The sequence below is a fragment of the Carassius gibelio genome, chromosome B1, assembly GCF_023724105.1.
Source record: "Carassius gibelio isolate Cgi1373 ecotype wild population from Czech Republic chromosome B1, carGib1.2-hapl.c, whole genome shotgun sequence".
In the NCBI taxonomy this organism is placed as follows: Eukaryota; Metazoa; Chordata; class Actinopteri; order Cypriniformes; family Cyprinidae; genus Carassius; species Carassius gibelio.
Window position 1 is genome coordinate 18487507 of NC_068396.1, and position 21860 is coordinate 18509366.

Consider the following 21860-nt stretch of genomic DNA (forward strand, 5'->3'; position numbering starts at 1 on the left):
TTCGTGATTAGTTAATCATAATCTCATTACTTGTAAATGACTTTTAAAATTAATTTACAAAAAGTACACAAATTATAAGTATATCACTTATTAAGGGCTTATGAATGTTTTGTAAATGATTAGTTCATCATTAACTAATCACTTAAAAGTGACTTACAACTGAACTTTATTATAAAGTGTTACCAAAAAGTCACCCACACCTTGGAAGACCTGAGGGAAAGTAAATTAACAGCAAATTTTCATTTTGGGGTGAACTATCCCTTTAACCCACACTAATCTAGCCTACTGCTGAAGTTGTTGATCAGCCCCGTCATTGTTGTTGAGAGCCTGTGTGGGGCATAATAAGTGCATTACACATACGGCTACGTTAGCTGTAACAGAGATGTGTAAGATGTGTACAGGTATCTTACAGTTGTTTACTGAAGGCCCTGACTGAAACCCCACGGTACTCACTGTCTGACAGGAGGTTCACTCAGACTCTGATCGTCATCACTGAAGAGTCCAGGAACAAAACAAGCTGACACAGAGACAACAATATTTACTCTGCAGTTCCAGGTTCATTAGAAGGAAACAAGATAGAGTAGAGGTGAAATGGAGATAAAAGACAGAATAATATATAACAATTATAATAACATATGTAATATACATATTCTACTACTAATAATATAATCTTAAAATAACACAATCTATATTTTTAGTTTTAGGTTGAGTGTGACTTACGTTATGATGTCAGGGACTTCTTAAAATTGGTGAAATATATTAGGAAAAAAGGCATATTAATGTATTTCATGCGCTTCTTCAGGTCACCTGTATTTCTAAGTCAGAATCTCCCTTCAGAAATGTTGAAATCTTGGAGATTCACTTCTGTTCTGTAGAGTTTCTTTCTGTCCTCCTGAAATCACAGAACAATTTGTATTAATATCTGTTTATCATGAAATATCAAAACTCACGTGAACTTGATTTCAGCCGATTACACTCTCACTGTAAGTGACGTCATCGATTCAGTAAATCAGCCTTTTCCAATAACATACTGACAAATCACCAGCAAAACATTCACAGAGCCATCAAAATATCTCATACACACACGAAGATTTGATTAAAGTTTCATCAACAAGAGCTAAATCTATAGAGTTAGCCCACCTGAAAACTGCTAAAATGCTAACGGACTTTTCGGAAGACACTAAACCGTTTCTATAAAATAAATTTAATTGAAACATGTCAATAACAAGCAAGAAACGTGTCAGGAACATTTGTATGTAATATTTGTGTGGTTTTAGCGACTAAACTTACCTAAAACAGTGTAAACCGCAGCGAGAGACGGAGATTACTGTTTGCCAGTAACGGTTTTTGTGTTGACGCCCCGTTTCCATGGCAACTCTGCTCCCCGCTCGCGCAGGACTCACCGCACACACAGCATTCACACAAACAAACATCTAGAGTTAAAACATTACATTTATAAAGTACAGTCTCATTCAATAATCATTCAATAATTAATTTAAAAATCATTTTGTAGTTCAGAAGCAACAGCAACAATAGCTCACCATATTTCACCGGATTATTTCTGGAAGCCTGTAAAAGAGTGAAAAACACAGTGAAAAAGCAGTCAGGACTTCTCTTTAATTATCCTCTTTTACATTTTCCCTCCGAGAAACTTCTGAAAACGCATTAAGGCGTTAACATTAATGTTAAAAAAAATCGCTACCGTGACCGTTGGCTCAAGTTAACGGTAACATTATTTGAAAATGAGCCAGACTCTTCAGCTGCCCGTAGACTGTATAAAACACCGTGTGCCTTACTAGTACCTTTTCAGTGTCACAGAATTAACAAAGTAGTATTTTTTGTCTAATTGAGCTGAAGTGAAATCATAACGTTACCTGAGAGCCACAGATGACGCTGGGATTATCCTCTTCTCTCTCTCTGGGTGGCTAAAAGAGATGAATAACTGGGCACGCGCACACAGAGAAGCGCGGCATCGGCCCGCGGTCGTGAACCAACTCAGGGCCGACGATTGATGAGCTGGAGAACAGAGCACTGACCAAATTATATCGGCCTCCGCCAGGCCGATGTTTTATAGATGTTTTAGGTATAGAGGCCGACGTTTCGATATTGGGCCGACGTCGGCCAGACGTACATGTGCTGTCTGGGATGTTTTTTTTAAAACAAACATGGCGGAAGGATTACGAGTTGGCTCTTTCAAAAAAAGGTTGTACTGTTGAATGGTTTAGCAAGGAATGACGGAATGGTTTAGCAAGTAATGTAAAGTGTGTTAGTCTGCAGTTTATAAATAATTTACTTTATTCATATTTTGCAGCTGTTTTTTCTTCTTCTTATAAACGCATCTCTGCAAGTCGGCTTAACGCCGCTGCAGCCAACAAAAATATATTTTTCTCGGACATTTTGTTTTAATGTAGAAGAGGTCATGAATACTATAGATATAATTTGTTATGCTACACAAATAGAGAAGCTGCAAAGTGATGGCGGCTATGAAGATATTATAACACTATTGACAGACCTGAACAACGCATGTGTCACAGTAGAGCAGTTACAGACTACCGACATTGTTAAGGTCCTTTATAAACTACTTAAGTTCTGTCCAGTTGTAAGTGCTAGAACAATGGCAAAGGGCTTGCTTTCAAAATGGAAGACGTTGTACAAGTTGTCATCTTTGCTGAAAAGTAATAACAAAAACATGTGCGAGGATAAGGAACTAGACACACTTGATGCTGATGTGTCCCACTTAAATGAAAAGGGCAATAAGAATTAAGCATTTACATGCAACACAAAACAACATGATATAACGAAGGATGTAAACCAGGACAACTGCGATGCATGCTTAAATAAGCTGTCTCCTGAAAAGCCTTGTCCAGTAAAAGATGCTGCAGAATCTGTTCAGATACATTGTGAGGAAGAGAGCTTCACTCTTGGTGCAGCAACACATAGTCAATCTGATACAGAGAAAGATTATCAAACCTCAGTTCCTCCTAACACCAGTCGGGCCAGTGCTTCTTCTGACTCCATGGCATTGAGATCCAAATGTGTCCATCTGATTCTCCAGGCTCTTAGTTTAAATCAGCAAATACACTCAGATGTTATGGACAAACACAAAGTCCTTGCTGAGGATATTGAAACACACGTTCATGCTCTTCACGGACGAAACCAGATTAAGTACAAGTCCTGTATCAGGAGCAAGGTGGCCAACCTAAAAAACCCAAAGAACCCTCACCTGCGCCAGGGCCTTATATCAGGACACCTGACTCCAGATGCATTCGCCCGGATGTCAGTGGAGGAAATGGCAGGGGAGGAACTTCGACAGCTCAGGGAAGGTTACACATCTGTGGGCATCAGTGAGCATCAGTTACCAGAGGCAGTGGAAGGGACACCCACCAATAAAGTTCGCTGCAGGCGCTGTAAGAATTTGGACTGCAGGGTGACACAGATCTCACGAGGGACGCTCTTCTTGCCATCCTGGGTACGGAGTGGCGGTGCAGATGATGATTCAATGACTTTCATGACTTGTGCTAATTGTGGAGAGCAGTGGTACCACAGCAGCTGGGTTTGCCTTTGAGCAAGTGTGTATGTATTTATAACTGTAATAAAGATGAATAGTAGTATTTTTAAGTACTAACTGACCATTTTTGCACAGTTAAACCAAACAAAGATTTTTTATTCAGAATAAGTTTCTTGTGGCCTTCAGTTTGGTGCAGTGAACCCTCACAACGCATTTCACCCAATGCATTGTGAGGGTTCACGGCACCAAACTGAAGACCACAAGAAAGTTGTTGACCCAGAGCAGATACATACTTGCATAAATACAAATTTTTAAAATGCATGGTTTTCAAGTACAGGAACCACAAGTTGCAAATGCACAAGGTTTATCACATAACTTAAATTATTTTAAATATATATAACCATTAAATATGTTATACTTTTGCTTTCAGGTTAATTTTTACTCTGGTGTAAATTGAGGCATTAATGTAATGTTATGTTATGTTAATCTATGAGATAGATTTTCAAAAATACTTTTAGAAGTCTATTTAGTCTCCTACAAACACACTTTTGGGACTGAATTATTGTTGATTAAATTAAATATGCACACCTATTAACCATCGTATTAAAAAGTATAACCTATTAAGGTTTTTAGAAATCTTAAAGTCTATGATGTTGTCTTGTTATGAAATGAATATGTGGGTTTCATAAATGTATACAATTTACTTTTAAGTAGTTGTGAGTTGCATTAAGTTAAAAGCAATTTAAATCATTTAATCCATTGGTTTTGACTGAGTTTACTGGTAATTCAGATTATATGCCCTTACAAATTTCATATAATAATATATTCACATTATGAAAAAAAAAATGTGCATGAAAATATAGCGCAATAATATATTTATAAAAACTTTGTCACTTTCACCAACTTTATACATTTGTTAATTTCTCTATACTAATAAAGGTTACTGTGACTTGTACTGCAATAATAATAATTACTGTAAGGTAAATTCTAAATCTACTGTACTTCCTCTTTAATCTCTTTCAGAGTTCATGAGCTTGATCTTTGCTACTCTATTTGTGGTTTAGGTCACAGTAAATGAATGTATGAGAACCAGTAAAGTTACTTTCAAATCACCCAAAAAAAGGGAAGCACAACCCATGCAAGTATGAGCCAAATGTAATCTTGTGTCTAGGCTCAGCAAACGTGACAGAAAGTGTGCTACATGTAGAGAGCATGTGACCTGGTAATCTGGCCAAGATAGGGTCCAAAAGCTGATTTCTTTGGATGCCTCAGTCCAAGGAATGTATTGTATGCACTCAGATCTCACTCAACATTGTGGAGCATGAAAATAGAAGAGAATATATTTAAATTACAATTAACCTTTCAGTCATTGATTTCTGTATCAAGTTGACCTCAGTTCTGAAACTAACTTCATTCATTTCAGTGTTGTTTTATTAACTGATTTCATGTTTCATGTCTTATAAATGAGTACTGGGTCATATGAGCTTCAGTAGCTCAATAGTATAGCTTTGGCCAGCCCAGGGCGCCATGTCCTGGAGGCGCTCCTTTACTGTCTATGGAGGCGCTCCACACACTGGAGATGCTGTTGTACGGAATGGCGGTGCTCGCACAGCGCTTCAACACTCACTGCTGAATTCTCAACTTTAATGCATTTTTCTTACACTAACGGTATGTTCCATAACAGTTATGTTTTAAATGTACATTAAACAATGTGTAGAACTTGCTAGGACCTTTAAAGCAATGATGGTGCTGGTAAAAGCCTCTCAGATCTGCTGGTTTGATCATGCGATTGAATGGAATTCAGACACTTTTTTTTCTACTAAGCTGAATTGATGCCTTGCCACAAAGTTTTTACTTTGCGATTACTTTTTACGATTTGCTTTATGTCGAGAAAACAGCCGCAATGTAACAGTTCTTCAGCTCGTTATTGATTAACGTTGCAATCGGGCTTGAGTTCAACCTACGTCGTATTCCAAGATGTTTTCTGCTATAAAAGCATGGAAGCGCGCGTCTGGTTGTTAAATGTTCGCTATAAAATAGCAGCCCAGCCTTACATTTCGTCTAGCTTTACACTGTAAATCTGTTATCTTTTAGCCTACAGTTTTTTCAACATGTTTAGACTCGTTCGCTGTCTGTCTCACGTTATTTGAATAAATAAAGTGGGGATGTAATAAGTCAAATTTGATTATAGTGATTCCTTACATTGTGAGTTATATTATTTTCTTATACTAAGTTATGAGGAAGACAGGACAATCCAAGAAGATATGTCTCACATGATCAGCACTTCCGGGGCTCTGATGAATGGACTCCTGTCATGGGACATTTTTTTAAATAGAAATATTACTATTTCTGTGAAGAACAATGTCTGGGGACAAAACTGTGTTCTAAAGATACCATTAACACTCACCTGAGCCAGCTGACTTTATGTCACACTGGAATTAAAAGGTATTTAGGCTAGTGGGTCACTCTGAAAATTACCATGAGGCATTTTCTAGAACCATGACAGGTTACCTCACCTTCCACAAAAGTCCTACTTAAGTGGTCAAATGATGTTGCTAAAAGAACATTATTTTTTTTATTTGGTGTAATGAAATGTATTTATGCGATTTAAGATTCTAAATACATTATTTCAAACATACTGTACACTATTGTTTCTCCTGCACTGCCTTTCTGAAATGCATAGTTTTTTTACAAAGCTCATCGGTCCGAAAAGTGAGGTGTACTCTGACTGGCCAGCTATCCAGTGCATTGTGATTGGCTGAATGCCTCAAGCTTTTGATGGAAATGTTACGCCCCTCACCGTACTGTGATCCATGTCTAGGTCTAGATTGAGGAACTATGTGACTCTGCTTCGTCCACGGTGAAAGCTGATCCGGAGATCCACGGCTCGAAGTTGATGTATTTCCTCAGCGACCAGCACGGATCAGCTCTAGGCATGACAAACTTTCAAAATGAAACACACAGTGTCTCCACGACATGGCGCCAGCAGCAACAGCGAGAATAAAAGGTACGCCTTCTTTCTTTGCGTGAACATCTGGGTGACATTATGCAAATTTTCCCACATCGTGACATAGACATGTGGGGGTGTGTTTAAACGAGCCGTTGAAAAGTCTTAACTTTTATAAAGCATATCGCTTTGGATTTGAGACTTCAGTCTTTGTAGCTTTACTATTACTATCTTCTTTATGTTCCAAGAGCTTGTAACACTCCAAAGAGAAAGGAAAAACAAAAATTGCATCATATGACCACCTTTGTATTGTAGGCCTACATTTAGTTCACTTCAAAGTGAGAAGACTGGCCTTTCAAAACTTGATAATTCTGATTTTGATTTCAGGTCTATGGGTGATGTAACCTATGAAAGTTCTTGATCATGACCACCAAGTCGTCTTTGTTAAAGGTGATTCTGCTGGGGGATGGTGGAGTGGGAAAGTCCTCCCTCATGAACCGTTATGTCTCCAACAAGTTTGATTCACATCTGTTCCACACAATCGGTGTAGAGTTCTTAAACAAAGAGCTGGAGGTGGATGGTCACATGGTCACTCTACAGATCTGGGACACAGCAGGCCAGGAGAGGTTCAGAAGTCTCCGAACACCCTTTTACAGAGGCTCCGACTGCTGTCTGCTTACGTTTAGTGTGGATGATAATCAAAGTTTCTTAAACCTCAACAACTGGAAGAAAGAGTTTGCATACTATGCAGATGTGAGGGACCCAGAGAAATTTTCATTTGTTGTTCTAGGGAACAAAGTAGATGTGACGGAGCGTCAGGTGTCAATGGAAGAAGCTCAAAGGTGGTGTCAAGAGAATGGTGGATATCCATACTTTGAAACAAGCGCAAAGGATGCCACTAATGTCTCAGCTGCATTTGAGGAAGCAGTTAGACGTGTGCTGTCATCTGAAGATCGCACCCAACACCTTCTGCCCACAGACACTGTTGACCTGCACAGAAAGCCACGGACGAACGGCTCATGCTGTTGAAATACTCCTTACGTGTTAGCAAAAAATGCAAAAATGCTCCATTCCAGAAAAACCTAATTTCATAATTTTTGTCATTGCAGTTTTAGCTTTAGCAGCACTCACACTAGTTCTAATACTGTTTACAAGTTGAGAAATAAACATCAGATGTTACACTCATTAACAGTAGAACATATACAAGTGTTTTTTGTGTTCAAGTTGTGTTTCTTTAAGTGCCTTTAGCACAGGTTTGTTTGTCTTATTTAACAATATTGCATGATAAGACATTTTGGAATGTCTGTGAGCCATAAAGTGCGATTTTATAGCATTTTTGTAAATATATATTTTTGTTTTAATTACCATTTTAATTTCAGTGGGCTTTGGGTCTCTCTTAATTTATCAGAGCTAACATTTTTATTTATTTAAATATGTTAGATTATAAAAGTTGAGTACTGAAATGATACCATCCATTTTATTTCAGATGATTTCTGTGTCGCAAATGATTCTCATAATAATCCTGCATGCTAATCTAAGTTTGCTACATTTGTGTGTATTCATAAATATTTAATTGAAATAATGCTGAATTAAAATAATTTGATAATTGATTATGTTCCTCATTATGTTTCTATTTGTTAACCTCAATTCTTATTATATTGGTGCAATGAAAAGATAAAGGAATCTTTCACCCAAAAATGAAATTTTGCTAAAGTTATGTAGATGAGATCACTTGCTCAACAATGGATCCATGCAGTGACTGGATGTGTGTCTCCTTAGTCAAACAAACCTGATTAAACTCATCAGCTCATCAGTAGAGACTCCCAAGACCTGAAATAGGTATGTCAGATAAAGGACACATTAAAATCTGCAGTGTTGGGAACTTCTAGAACGTGGTTTAGAACCATAGCTCTGTCTATCCATAATATTGTTTTTTCCACTTCAAGGGTTAATTGATGGACTGGAGTTGTGTGGATTACTTTTGGATCATTGTGATACTTTTATCACCCATTCACTGCAGAGAAACCACCGGTGAGCAAGTGATGCTAAATATCATAAAATATGTTCCCATGAAGAAACAAACTCATCTACAAATGGGATGAACTGAAGGTGATTACATTTAACCAAATGTTATTTTTTGGGCGAACTATTGACAGTCAATGTCTTTAATCATAAAACAAAACGTTGGCGTCATGTACTAATTCCTACACCAGGTGGCGCAGCTACAACAAAAATGCACAAGCTGCAGAAGGATTTAAAGTTAAAATTATGTTAACTTGCAATGCATTGAACCTATAAGTCAGTTTGGCCAAGATATAAAGATTAATGCAAGTCTTGCTTTAAAAGAAGAAAAAACAAAAGAGCTCATATAGATCATAGAAAATATTTTACTAGAGAAGGTTACAAAAATCACTATCCAGGATTCATAAAACATCTGACTTCAAATAAAATCGACTATGAAACACCTAAGACTACAGTTTCCAATAACATACAGGGGTTTGTTTTTCGGAGAAAGATGGGACACTGTCAATTGTAGTTCATTAGAACAATGGACTACACATCACTTATAGTACTGCAAAACAAAGTGAAATATCTCTCCTTCATGCAATAATCAGGGAACAATAGAACACCCAGGCACACATCTTCTTTTTCAAAAACAGGGTAAATAGATCAACATCTTACACATCCCTTTAAGATCCCTTTAACATAATTTAACATACAGCAAGAAATGGCATATAATTGGTATTAAACAACTGTATATGTGGACAATACTAACATGCTTATATTTACAGGGACATTACAGAGAATAATCATTTTAGTTAAAAGTCAGATCAATAAAAAGAGTCATATTGTAAAAGTAGTAATAGAAAGAGATGGAGAGAGAGACCAATTAGGAAAAAAATACACTGCAAAAACAAGGCTGTATTATTTGACTGTAAATTCAAACCATTTTCAGAGTTTCACGTCCACAAAGCAATAACTCAAACAGAGGAGTCACAATCATCTCATTAAACTCATAGTAAACACCAATCTTGCCATAAGAACAAATTCTAGAAGACTGAAACATATCTAGATTTATCAATAAAACTGAAGAAAAGTATGTAACCTGTATAGCTGATGAGGGCAGTTTAGGTTAGACATTATTAGTAAATAATTTAGCATTAGTTCATTTAATATTTTTTATTATATATATATATATATATATATATATATATATATATAAAAACCTTTTTTAGCCTGTCAGATTTAAATCAGTCAGACACAGTTGTCAGAATATAATTTTGAAGGTTGACTGTTTGATAATGATACTCAAGATTGACAGCTTTAAGGAAGCATCCTTTATTTGAATTTTTTTTATTTAATTTTTTTCTAATTTATGTGCATGTGTGCGTGTGTGTGTGTGTGTTAATACGCCAGCTTTCTATTACGAGATTAGTGCAATTTGTCAAGAACCAGTATTGTTCCCCACCCCCTCCAAAAATAAAGTAAGAAAGAGAGTTGGAAAAAGGTGAATTCAGAAATCTAAGATAGAGATCTGAGAGATAGAAGCCATAGAGATCAGAGAAAAATTCTAAATAAACAGACATTTTCAATACACAACCTGGGACCCATAATAAAAATAAAATAAAAAAACAACAACATTCATTCACTTTCACACAATTATATATATATATTTATATATGTATAAAACGCCAAAAAAAAGGAAGTTCCTGCAAAATGTCTGTGAGGAGTTAGTGCAGACAGTCTATCATTTAAGCAGCGCTTCACCAAGACAATGCATCATAAAACCAAACATAACCCAGTTATAACCATGACTCTACACTGTACGTACACTTTCTAGCAATTCAAAAATACTTGCAAATGACAGTACGATACTAGAATACATACACTTTTATACCATTGGTCTTTTGCACCATGAAGATGAGAAAAACACATCCTATCACCATAAACTGCATGATTCCACTCATCATTTGTTACAGATGTTTAATATCTTGCCTGACATGTTTCATCATGATTATAACTAACTTATACCACTGTTATGATGTATAGTCAGGATAGCGCAGTGCTTAGCAGTGTTAGTTTGTGTATAGTGTTTCATCTGAGGGTGGCAGGTTTGTGTGTGTGTGTGTGTGTGTGTGTGTGTGTTGGTGTGGTCTAGAACAGGTTAGAAAGAGGTTGGGTAGATAAGAGTTGGGAGAACTGTTTATGAGTAGGAGTTTAGACCCTCCTTTGAGCGTGACTGCACATCCTGCAGCTCTTGATCATCTCTGGTTTTGATGTCCTGGTAGGCATGAGTCTGCTGACACAGTCCCTTGAGATAGGCCCAGTTTGCTGCCAGGATCATCAGGTAGTGGATCTGTGGACGGTAGAGAAGGGGAGGAGACAGACAAAATAGAAAGAGTGACAGAAAGAGTGAAAGAAAGAGGAAGAAACAGGTGGAGGGAAGGATTAGTCATGAGTGGGTTAGTTAGCAAAAGCCAGCTATAACGAGTTAAGACAGTATTAATTAGTTGCTCTAAGAATCAATTAAGTTGCTAAATCTCAGTGAATTATTATAGCTGCATCAAACAGAAATGAATATTAGTTGATCGGAATACACTGAAAAAATGGAGCAACTTTATATAATTTGTTTATATTAAATTATATTTATTATATATAATATTATGCATTAATATTATACATCTTTTACTTTACATTTTCAGACATAATCCTAAAAATGTCGGCATAATATAATATGTATTTAATTGTGTGTGTTTTAAAAAATATTTAAGATAATCAGTATGTGTCCTATTTATAAACACCCTGGTATCATGCAGAGTTATTATAGTTAACTAACACTAAAATCATATATATATCTATATATATCTTTCTGATTACAAAATTACAAAAATGGCCTTTAAATAAATTACATGGTCATTTTTGTTTTTTTCAGTGGATATGGCATCACATGAAATCGGGTTATTTCATAAGTACGCAGTTAGCAAATAAAATATGATATAAGAATCTCTTATATCCAAAGAAATGTAAAAAAAAAAAAAAAAAAAAAACACTAAATAAAGTGAAGTGAAGATCTCCACAATAATTGTTTATTTCTGATTATTTCTGAAAACAGGAACTATACTGCTTTGAGAATACAAAACGCAAAAACTGTATGCTGTCTGAATGCAATATTATACATAGTATTTGACTAGGTTTAGATTAATCTAAAAACAAAGGCACTGAAAAATAATAGCATTTTTAGAGTTAAAAGTACAGTCACACCCTTCACAGGTACATGCAGCATAAAATAAATGTTTATGACCATAAACACAACATTCTTAATACCTATCACAACACCAATAACTATGCCTTTCTCATCTACTGTACTCCACTTGCCTTTTCTGGCTGGCTTCTGGACTACGGGTGCCTCAGGGTGGATATGACACAATGGAGAGACATTCTCACTACTAAAGTCATTTTTCTCTTAAACTGTAAATAAGCTATTCTGGATTGATAGGTGCTATACTTTATATGAACTGGTACCTAGGTAAAAATGTATGTAAAACATTAAGTGAATATGATGTATTGTCCTTCTTTTTTCAAGAGATCACACCTTCTCAATTAGTAGAGAAACACAAAGATACAAATGAATTGAACATTAGACACTACCATTAATATGCACTACACTGTCTATACATTAAGGCCCATGCTATGAACTAACAGTTCTCAATTTATTTCTCTCCTTTGCCTTTTTCCTGACCTCTTTTACTCACCAGGTCCTCCCTCTTCCTGTCTTTCTGTCTCTATCTCTGAGAGCAACGTTCACAGACTTGGCAGTTGCCTTTACACAAAAACTCAAAACTTAGTGGTGTGACTGTTGTCGTAGCTCTTAAACTTCAACACTGCAAAGTTATAGGTTGTGGCCATCACATAGATGAGCTGAATGGAAAAGAGACAAACCAGGGGGTGAGACAAAACAGTTTTAGATGCACAATAGCAACTTTACAATATAAGTTGCACCACATCCATCGCAAACTGAAAGAACGGTTGTTCAATCTGTCCCTATAAAGATTCTAAACTGATGACAGAATTTAGGATTATAGTACTATATTGTACCAATTTCTCTTCAAAGAGCAATTCCTTCCAGAGCAATTTTAGATAGTTCAAAGTTAATTATTCTAGATACAGTCATGTGAAAAAGTACACCCTATTGAATTCCATGATTTTCTGTATCAGGACAGAATAAAAAATTGTCTGGTCCTTGACAGGTCTTAAAATTTGGAATTTAAAACAATATATGTTATTTTTTAATGAACAAAAATTAAGCCACAATGGAAAAATCAAAGTTAGGACAAAGTTAGGCCCAGGTCCTGTGGTTATAAACCAAGCCCAAAATCATCATCCTCCACCAACATGTGTATCTTTTGGAATGAGGTGTTGATATGCTCTTTAGGTTTTCACCAAATGTGGCATTGTGTATTATGGTCAAACATCTCCACCTTGGTCTCATCTGTGATGCCATGCTTTTTTTTAGATAGAAGAGGCTTTTTTTCTGGCAAGCCTTCCAAACATGCCATACTTGTCCCATATTTTTCTAATTGTACTGTTATGAACTTTATTATTTTGCATGTTTGCTGAGGCCCATAGAGTCTGCGGAAAAAAAGTTCTTGGGTTGTCTGCCATTTCTCTGAGTGTTATACAGTCTGATCATGGGGTGACTTTCCTGAGACGTCCTCTCCTGGGAGGATTGGTGTGTGTTTGAATGTCTTCCACTTGTGAATAATCTTCCTCACAGTAGAATGTTGGACTTTAAATTGTTTGAAATGGCAGTAACAATTGCTTCTTTAAGATTAATGCTGATGTCCTAACTCCTTGGCACTGTGTTAACTGACACCTGAATGCTCCAGACCAGCAAAATGCCAAAATTTCAGCTTTTATAGAGGTTCACACACTTGTTGATGACTGATGACCAGTTAATCAAAGGGATTTGTTTAGCAGTGCCTGATTGCTACTTACCCCTTTAATTCCTGTTTTAAGTCCTAAATATGTCACAAAAGTTTCTTTTCCATTTTGGCTTTATTTTATGTTAAATTAATAATGGCACGATGCAATATGTCATGCATTGTTGTTCATCTGAAGTTTTATTTTCCAAATTGTAAGACTTGTCAATGACTAGATATTTTTTTTTTTATATTCTTTTATGTAAAACCATGTAATTCAAGAGGGTGTCCTAACTTTTTCACATGACTGTATGACTGTATTGTTAAGAAAACAAGTATGAAATGAGCAAGTGAACAAATAAACATTATGAAAACTTACCAGTGCGATCACAGTGGCTCCAGCTCCAGCACAGGCAACAATATAAAGATGGTAGGACAAATAGAACTGTAATGGAAAGAGTTTAGGAAATCCATTAAACACAACTAACTAGCTACAGACCTTGACTCACAAAAAAATGTAATATTCCTCATTCAAAATAAAATTTACCTATTAAATTTTTCCTTTAAAAAGTATATTTTTAAAGGATAAACAAGTCTTGTCAAATTAATAAAAGTCAACATTTCTTAAAAAGGTACAAAAAAGTATTTTTTACCCTACAAAGCCTACTCTATCATATTTGATACATACAGGACTCTGAATAATCAACATGAACAAAATTTGCTGTCAAACCTGTTGCACACAATCTACTACATCACTTATGTAATCTGATTGATAATTAACTGTAAAAACATTCAAAACTGGTTCACAGTTGTTGTTGTCGTTGTTGTTGTTGTTTTTTTGTCTGCATGTGTTTTCTGATTTTCATAAGGTAAACCTAAGAACTTTGATTATTGTTAGTAACATTTCAATCCCAACCGCCCTACCCACCCCACCCAAATATTCTTAGTGTCTCAAAAAAAAACAATCTGTACTGCATACAAGCTTTTTAGATTTTGTCTAAAGTTTCAAAAAACTTTTCCATCAAAAAAGAAGAAAAGAAAAGAAAACTCCACTATTATTTAATGTTTTAGGCTTTAAACATAAACATGTAAATAATAAAAGAAAAGATCTTGCTGTCAATATATATGTAGTGATCTTCATGGAAAAATTAGTTAACTTTACCTCACTAGTATTGCAGATAGCACTTAGCGTGGAGCCACAGGCTTTACCAGGAATAGCGTTCCATGGGATGATTCCTAAAAATGGTTATATGAATCACATACATTAATTTAAAATGTCATAAAAGACTATATGTATATATGTATATATGTATGTATATATGTATGTATATATATATATATATATATATATATATATATATATATATATATATACACACACACACACACACACAAATGCATCTATATCTATCTATCTATCTATCTATCTATCTATCTATCTATATCTATATATATATATATATATATATATATATATATATATATATATATATTGAATGGAGAAGGAAATGTATGATTGTATTTTTTAAAAAGGAAGTGTACACTAACAGATTTATCTCAACAGCTGCATTCCAGTAGAATAACTCACTCCTTCCATTGTAAAGTGATGTTAATATTGCAGCTAAATACAACCAAGTATTATGCAATGGTTCACGGTTGAGGACAGTCAAGGTTTTTACCATACTGTCGCACATCGACACAGATGTTGTCCACAGAGGTGAGATTGGCAATAGGGGACTTCATGGCTCCACAAGCAGTCCACATGTTATAAAACAGGAAAACGGGCACCGCAGAGAAGCCAAAGATGCCCAGCCAACCCAAGCCCAGAATGTAGGTGAGGAACACAAACTAAAAAAAAAAGAGAGAGAAGGCTGTTAGCCTCTCATGCTCAAATATCCATTCAATATCAACTTCTAATATTATGGTGACTAGAATAATCTCATAGTTTTTAAAATCCTGCACTTTATACTGTATGAATGTGTCCCAGAATCATGACCTATTTACCGCCAGATCACCTTGGATGTGTTGCCACGTGATTATCACACTCACTCATGTGAACATACACACATATTTTCCAGATTAATGCATGACACATGCATATATGACCTAAAGGCTTTAAAGATTGATGCTACTGGACATCTGCAGTGATTAAAGCAACTGGGGTATATAGCACTGTCCGTGCCAGATCTGTCCTGAAGGGTTGACCTATGTATGTACAGTAGCTGTGTATGTCTGTGAATATGCCAAATCTAGCACTGAAGGTGTGGTTGGCTTATTTTTTCTAGGCTCGATTGTGTTTATTGGTGTGCAGTCTAATGTGGTAATGCTTTGTTTAAAAAATAGTTTTTTTCACATAATTTTAATTTATTCTGTCATTTCTCTTATAAATGCTCTGTTGATTTCCTAGTTTTATGAAGCCCCTCCTTCAGAAGTATGCAATGGGATCAGATTGGTTAGCTGGCCCATTGTGTTGTGATTTGCTAAAATGCCTAGTGGACGTTCATGCCCCTTACCTCAGTAGCATATGCTCCAGTGTTGTAATGTAAACAATGGCGTCATCAATATTGCTTATCAATTTGAGCCCATATGAAAAAAAAAGTTCCTCTTCGGGAACTCGAGCTGCGTCGAGCGCTTTTGGGGAACGCCTTTGGCAAGAACAACTCTGAATATCGTGTGCAATCAGTTCAATGGAAGAACGTGACGTCACGGACGGGGTAACATAGCGACCAGGAAGCTATAAAGTCTTATTTACTGTTGTCTGTCCAGTATCAGTAGACTAAAATGCCAAAGTCTAAAGCAAAGACGAGAGACGTGAAGGGCGAATCCAAATCGCGCTATAAACTGTGTGTTCCTCCATTCGTGGGGTTCGCAGGTGGATCTGGCGGAGGGAATGGAGACGGGCCAGTCCTTATCTCTTTCCTCATCTGCTAGATCCGGCGCCCAAACCCTGGGATCGGAAGCACGCTCGTCGGTTTCTTCCCCCCAGGGCGAGGGGTCGACACTCCTTCATCCGATGAGGTGGATGTGGAGACAGTTGGTAGGGATTCGCCACCCCTTTCGCCCCAGTATGAGGAGCTGCTGGAGGTGGTAACTCGCGCTGTCTAGAAGTTAAACATAGAATGGCCCCCAGAGAAAAAACATGAACCGCTGAGAAGTAAATTAGATGAGCGGTATCTGAGGCCCAGACAGCCACCTCCAGCACGGAGCCTTCCCTTTTTTCCCGACCTCCATGAAGAAATGGCGAGGTCGTGGAAACACCCCTATTCAACCCGTCTCTTCGGCCCCGATTCTCAATATTATGGAAATGTTACGGGTCTCGATGAGCGAGGGTACAGAGCGATACCCCGGGTCGAACAGACGCTTGCGAGCTATCTGTCACCCGGTTCGGCGTCGTCTCTGAAGGCTCCGGCCTTGCCCACAAAACCGCTAAGGACTACATCAGCATTAATGGGCAAGGGGTATGTGGCAGCAGGTCAGGCGGGGGCGTGCCTTCACACTATGGCCGTCCTCCAAGCATATCAGGCCGACCTGCTGAGAGATATAGACGAGGGAGAGGGGATCAAGTCCGACGATATTGCAGAACTTAGACGGACCGCTGATCTCTCCCTCCGCGCCACCAAAGAGACCGCTCGCGCGATTGGGCGGTCTATGGCAGCCTTAGTGGCCGCGGAGAGGCATTTATGGCTGAACCTGTCCCAAATAAAAGATTGTGACAGGTTCTGCCTCCTGGACGCCCCGCTCCAAGCCTCGGGCCTGTTGGGCGACACAGTCAATACTGTCGTCGACAGGTTCCAGGAGGCACGCAAGCAGGTGGCGGTGTTCCAGAGTTTCCTCCCTCGTCGCTCTTGTGGGTTATCTGGACGGGAGATACTCACACCACTAGCGGGCTCCTCATACCGTGAGGCTCAAAAACAGAGCGTCGCCACTCGTGCTCCCCCATGCCGGGACTGAGGGTCTAAGCTCTAAGTCGGGGGCTTCTAGATTAAAATCTGATCTTCGCACTGTTATCGAAGCTAGGAAGTCCTCGACGAAGAGGTCCTGACGCCAGAATCCCAGTGACCTCGAGGATAACCCCTACTGGGGTAGAGCGGTGTCCACCTCATTATACAGTGCCCGTCTCACCCCGGTGCCCTCTGGAGGCCGGTCTGCCAAACCCTGCCTGTGTTTCAGGGCGCAGCGTTCTCCCGCGAGTGTTACTCCCAGTTATTCGGGGGCCTCTTACACCAGAGATCAGTCTCGAGAGACTGATTCCGTTAGTACATTATCTAGCAGCGTGGAAACTACTGCCAAATGTATCTCAATGGGTCCTGCAAACAGTAGAAAGAGGCTATTGTATTCAGTTCGGCCGTCCACCGCCGAGATTCAACGGGGTTACACCGACAGTTGTCGGCCCCAGCAGGCTCTGGTTATGGAACAAGAAGTGAATACCCTATTAAGGAAGGAGGACATCGCAGTGGTTTTTACAGCCGGTATTTCATAGTTCCAAAGAAGGATAGGGGGTTGCGTCCGATCTTAGACTTACGTCAATTAAACCTCTCAGTAATGTCACTGAAGTTCAAAATGCTCACTGTCAAACGGGTTGTAGCCCAAATCAGATCCGAGGACTGGTTTGTCACAATAGATCTCAAAGATGCATACTTCCACATATCCATCTTTCCACAACACAGGAAGTTTCTGAGGTTCGCTTTCGGGGGCAAAGCTTATCAATATCGAGTACTTCCCTTCGGCCTTGCACCCTCACCCCGCACATTCACGAAATGTGTAGATGTGGCTCTGGTACCCCTCCGTATGCAGGGCATCCGCATTCTAAATTATATCGACGATTGGGAGCTCTTGGTCGCCGTGTAATGCTAGCGACAGACGCGTCCCTCACCGGTTGGGGTGCGGTCATGAGTGGCCACCCTGCCCGCGGCCTGTGGAGTGGTCGCCATCTGACATGGCACATCAATTGTCTAGAAATGCTAGCAGTATATCGAGCATTTAAATATTTCCTCCCAGACCTGAGAGGCTGTCATGTGTTAGTGCGCACCGACAACACAGCGGTAGTCTCTTATATCAATCACCAGGGGGGTCTGCATTCACGCCCCTTAATACAAGCTGGTATACCAGACCCTCCTGTGGTCCCAGGGCAAACTCATCTCATTAAGAGCAGTATATATTCCTGGGAGATTGAATGTGGGAGCAGACATGCTGTCGAGACAGGGGCCGAGGCCCGGGGAGTGGATGCTTCACCCCAAGGTGGTGAAGCAGATATGGCAGATTTTTGGCAAAGCTCAGGTGGACCTCTTAGCGACTCGAGAGACATCGCAATGTCCCCTCTGGTTCTCTCTAGTTCACCCAGCTCCACTGGGACTAGATGCCATGGCACAGACTTGGCCGAGGCTTCGTCTGTATGCCTTTCCCCCCATCGCTCTGCTCCCGGAGTTCTGGCGAGAGTACGCCGGGACGGGGTCAGTCTGTTGTTAGTAGCCCCGTTCTGGCTGGGCCGAGTATGGTTCGCAGATCTGATCTCTCTCCTCGACGGCTCTCCATGGGAGATTCCGATCAGGACAGATCTACTCTCTCAGGCGCAGGGCAAAATAATTCACCCTCACCCGGAGTTGTGGAAGCTGTGGGTGTGGCCCCTGAGGGGGCACAACTGTTAGCAGCTGGTCTCTCAACCGAGGTTGTTGAGACCCTACTCCAATCCAGAGCTCCCTCTACGAGGAAACTGTACGCCCTGAAGTGGAAACTCTTCACTTCATGGTGCAGAGATCGCCACCTTGACCCTGTTAACTGCCCAGTTGGTACAGTTCTGGAGTTTTTACAAGCTAGGCTCTCTGCGGGGTTAACCCACTCCACCTTAAAGATGTACATGGCGGCCATAGCTGCTTACCACGTCCCTTTCAATGATCAGTCACTGGGTAGACACCCCCTAGTTACACGTTTCCTCCGAGGTGCACTGAGGCTGAGACCTCCAGTACGGTCCCATATCCCCCCGTGGGACTTGGTTGTGGTGTTAGAGGCTCCCTGCAAAGCTCCATTCGAAACAATTCAAGACATCTCAGACAGCCATCTGACACTTAAGACTGCCCTATTACTGGCTATTACTTCTCTAAAGAGAGTTGGAGATCTTCAGGCCCTCTCGGTGGCCCCTAACTATCTAGACTTTGCCCCTGGTATGGCCAAAGCATTCTTATACCCTCGAGCGGGTTATGTTCCTAAAGTTCCCTGACCAAAATCTGACCAATTGCTTGTTTGCTACGGTCCTCCTAAAAAGGGTTCCCCTGCCTCTAAGCAGACCCTTAGTCGTTGGATAGTCAAGGCTATCAACGTCTCCTATGAGTCATCTGGTCTTCCCCTTCCTTTGGGAGCCAAGGCTCACTATACTCGGAGTATGGCTGCCTCTAAGGACTTTCTAGCAGGTGTGTCCCTCTTGGACATCTGCAACGCTGCGGGGTGGTCCACGCCCTCTACATTCACCAGATTTTACAATGTCGATATGCGAGCCACTCCTGGCTCTTCTGTCCTCTCGCCTTAGCTGTGCTCTTCGGATACACACTAGGCAGGGGTTTGGTAGTCTGGCAGTGTTGGCACATCGTTCCCCAAAAACGCTCGATGCAGCTCGAGTTCCCGAGAACGAGATGCTGCGTCGCAGAGCCATACTCCCAGCACCCCTGTCGGCCCTGCCAGCTGCGTGGCACGTGCCTTTATAGCTTCCTGGTCGCTACGTCACCCCGTCCGTGACGTCATGCTCTTCCATTGAACTGATTGCACACGATATTCAGAGTTGTTCTTGCCAAAGGCATTCCCCAAAAGCGCTTGACGCAGCGTCTCGTTCCCTCGAGGAACTAGGGTTACATACGTAACCTAGGGAAGTTTTTGGTGTTTTACTGCCTCTAGCTGGAAACTTTAATTGAAATGTATGTGTCGGTAAATTTTTTGAGTTTTGCAGAAACATAGGTAGAAGAATGTTTTTCCATTGAGACTGGGTTTTTATTTGTATGTCCATGCTTGTATGTGTGCACTGGCCTCACCATGGCACTGATGCAGCGTCCACACACAGTGGTCTTGAATTCGCTGTGCATCTCTTTGACAGCACTGGTGGTGTAAAAGCCTTCAGCCAACAGGATGATGCCATACAGGAAGAAGAAACAGGCGATTCCATAGATGATGTACTGCAAAATCTGAACCCTGTATAACAAAGAAAAAATTTAACTGTAATGAATGTGAACACTTGAAAAGATATCAGTTAAGATGAAATGATACCAAAGTACAGTCATAGCTTAATTAAGATCACATTTTTTCAGAGTTGGTATCATCTGTTCAAAGGACATTGTTCTAGATTGTGATTGATTTTACTTTTATGTGGGGGATGCAGATGTACTCTTGGCAGATTTGATTAGGGCCACTGATAGTAAAGATGTACACAGGAAGAGGTCACTGAGGTCATTACTCAGCATGTAGTCACCCTTGAACATGTCATAGACATGAGTGCAAACAGGTAAAAAAAAAAAGATAACTTCAAAATGAGCTTTTTTGCCTTCCAAAATAAAATAAACAAACATCACTGGGAAGTTAGTATTTATGGTATATGGTGCTTTTTTTAGCTGTCTATATGAACACACTTACACATCAGTGAGGGTAGCATGGTCGGAGGTGACACGTGAAAAGTGGTTTTCCACCATGGTCACAGTGCCCGTAAGTGCCACATGCCCACAGCCGCAGAACAGAGCAACACCCGAAAAGCACAAGATGGTAGCCACCAAAGATGCATAAGGGACACCGCCCAGACACTTGATGCAACACTCGAAGCAGCCTGTAGGGGGAGAAAGAGATACTTCATGTTTGTCAAAATTCACTACAGCAACTTTGATATTTTTTTTAATGCTGTGCTTATTAATCCCAACATTTAGAATATTGTATTTAAACACTGAACATGTTGAGTGTAAGACATATCATTCTTTAGGGTTATTAAGGTCACATAAACTACTTCAGACAGATAATGTTTTATCACTTTATCAACTTTGCCTTTGATGTTTCGAGAGGAGAGGTTGAGTATTTGGTGTCTTGACACCTCACTGTAACACAATAATGTCAGATGAAATCAGCTGGCCATCCATGACAAGCCATCACACTCATGTCATTTGACGTGGTGAGACTAAAGCCAATAACAATACATTTCTCTTTTTTGAATGTTCAATGATCAGGTTCACTTTTAACAATCTTTTTGTTACGGAGGACTGTTTCTTGATCCTGGGAATGCTGTACACAACAGCTGTTTCTATAAAGTGAGGAAATTCCGAATTTGCAAGGACAGTGTGGCACTTCAGACTCACAGCCTGTAAGTACGTTTTGATATTTAAAGAATTTGCCACTGACAATTCAAATGCAAGTTTTGAGCAGTTTTGAGCAGTGTAGAGTAGCACTTGTTGTTCGTTGTTTCTCTGATCACAAGAGGGTGTGTGTTCACAGTGTGTGTGTGTGTGTTCACTGCTCTGTGTGT

The 21860-nt window shown here is 39.5% G+C and overlaps 3 protein-coding genes across 6 annotated transcripts in view; 2 read left to right on the forward strand and 1 right to left on the reverse strand.

The window, feature by feature from the left end:
* Positions 1-2151: 2151 nt before the first annotated feature.
* Positions 2152-3613, forward strand: LOC127949666 (transcription elongation factor A N-terminal and central domain-containing protein). Its single transcript, XM_052547128.1, has one exon. The coding sequence runs from the start codon at positions 3017-3019 to the stop codon at positions 3563-3565; it is 549 nt and encodes a 182-aa protein (XP_052403088.1). The 5' UTR covers positions 2152-3016; the 3' UTR covers positions 3566-3613.
* A 1396-nt stretch (positions 3614-5009) lies between these two features.
* On the forward strand, positions 5010-8066 carry LOC127949664 (ras-related protein Rab-9A-like). The gene is made up of 3 exons (XM_052547126.1): positions 5010-5176; positions 6330-6515; positions 6843-8066. Exon 3 carries the CDS (start codon positions 6879-6881, stop codon positions 7482-7484), a length of 606 nt encoding a protein of 201 aa, XP_052403086.1. The 5' UTR covers positions 5010-5176; positions 6330-6515; positions 6843-6878; the 3' UTR covers positions 7485-8066.
* A 758-nt stretch (positions 8067-8824) lies between these two features.
* Positions 8825-21860, reverse strand: part of gpm6ba (glycoprotein M6Ba) — a 77078-nt gene continuing 64042 nt past the window's right edge. For 2 of the 4 annotated variants that reach the window (XM_052547112.1, XM_052547111.1), the window contains exons 2-7: positions 20987-21173; positions 20392-20548; positions 15055-15223; positions 14538-14611; positions 13755-13820; positions 8825-10812 (exon numbers count right to left, since the gene is read on the reverse strand). In XM_052547112.1, coding sequence (XP_052403072.1) covers positions 10660-10812; positions 13755-13820; positions 14538-14611; positions 15055-15223; positions 20392-20548; positions 20987-21173 — 806 coding nt within the window. In that variant the 3' untranslated portion in view covers positions 8825-10659. Of the gene's footprint in view, positions 10813-11520; positions 12375-13754; positions 13821-14537; positions 14612-15054; positions 15224-20391; positions 20549-20986; positions 21174-21860 lie in introns of those variants that run through there. The other 2 variants (XM_052547114.1, XM_052547113.1) reach the window with 1 other exon arrangement.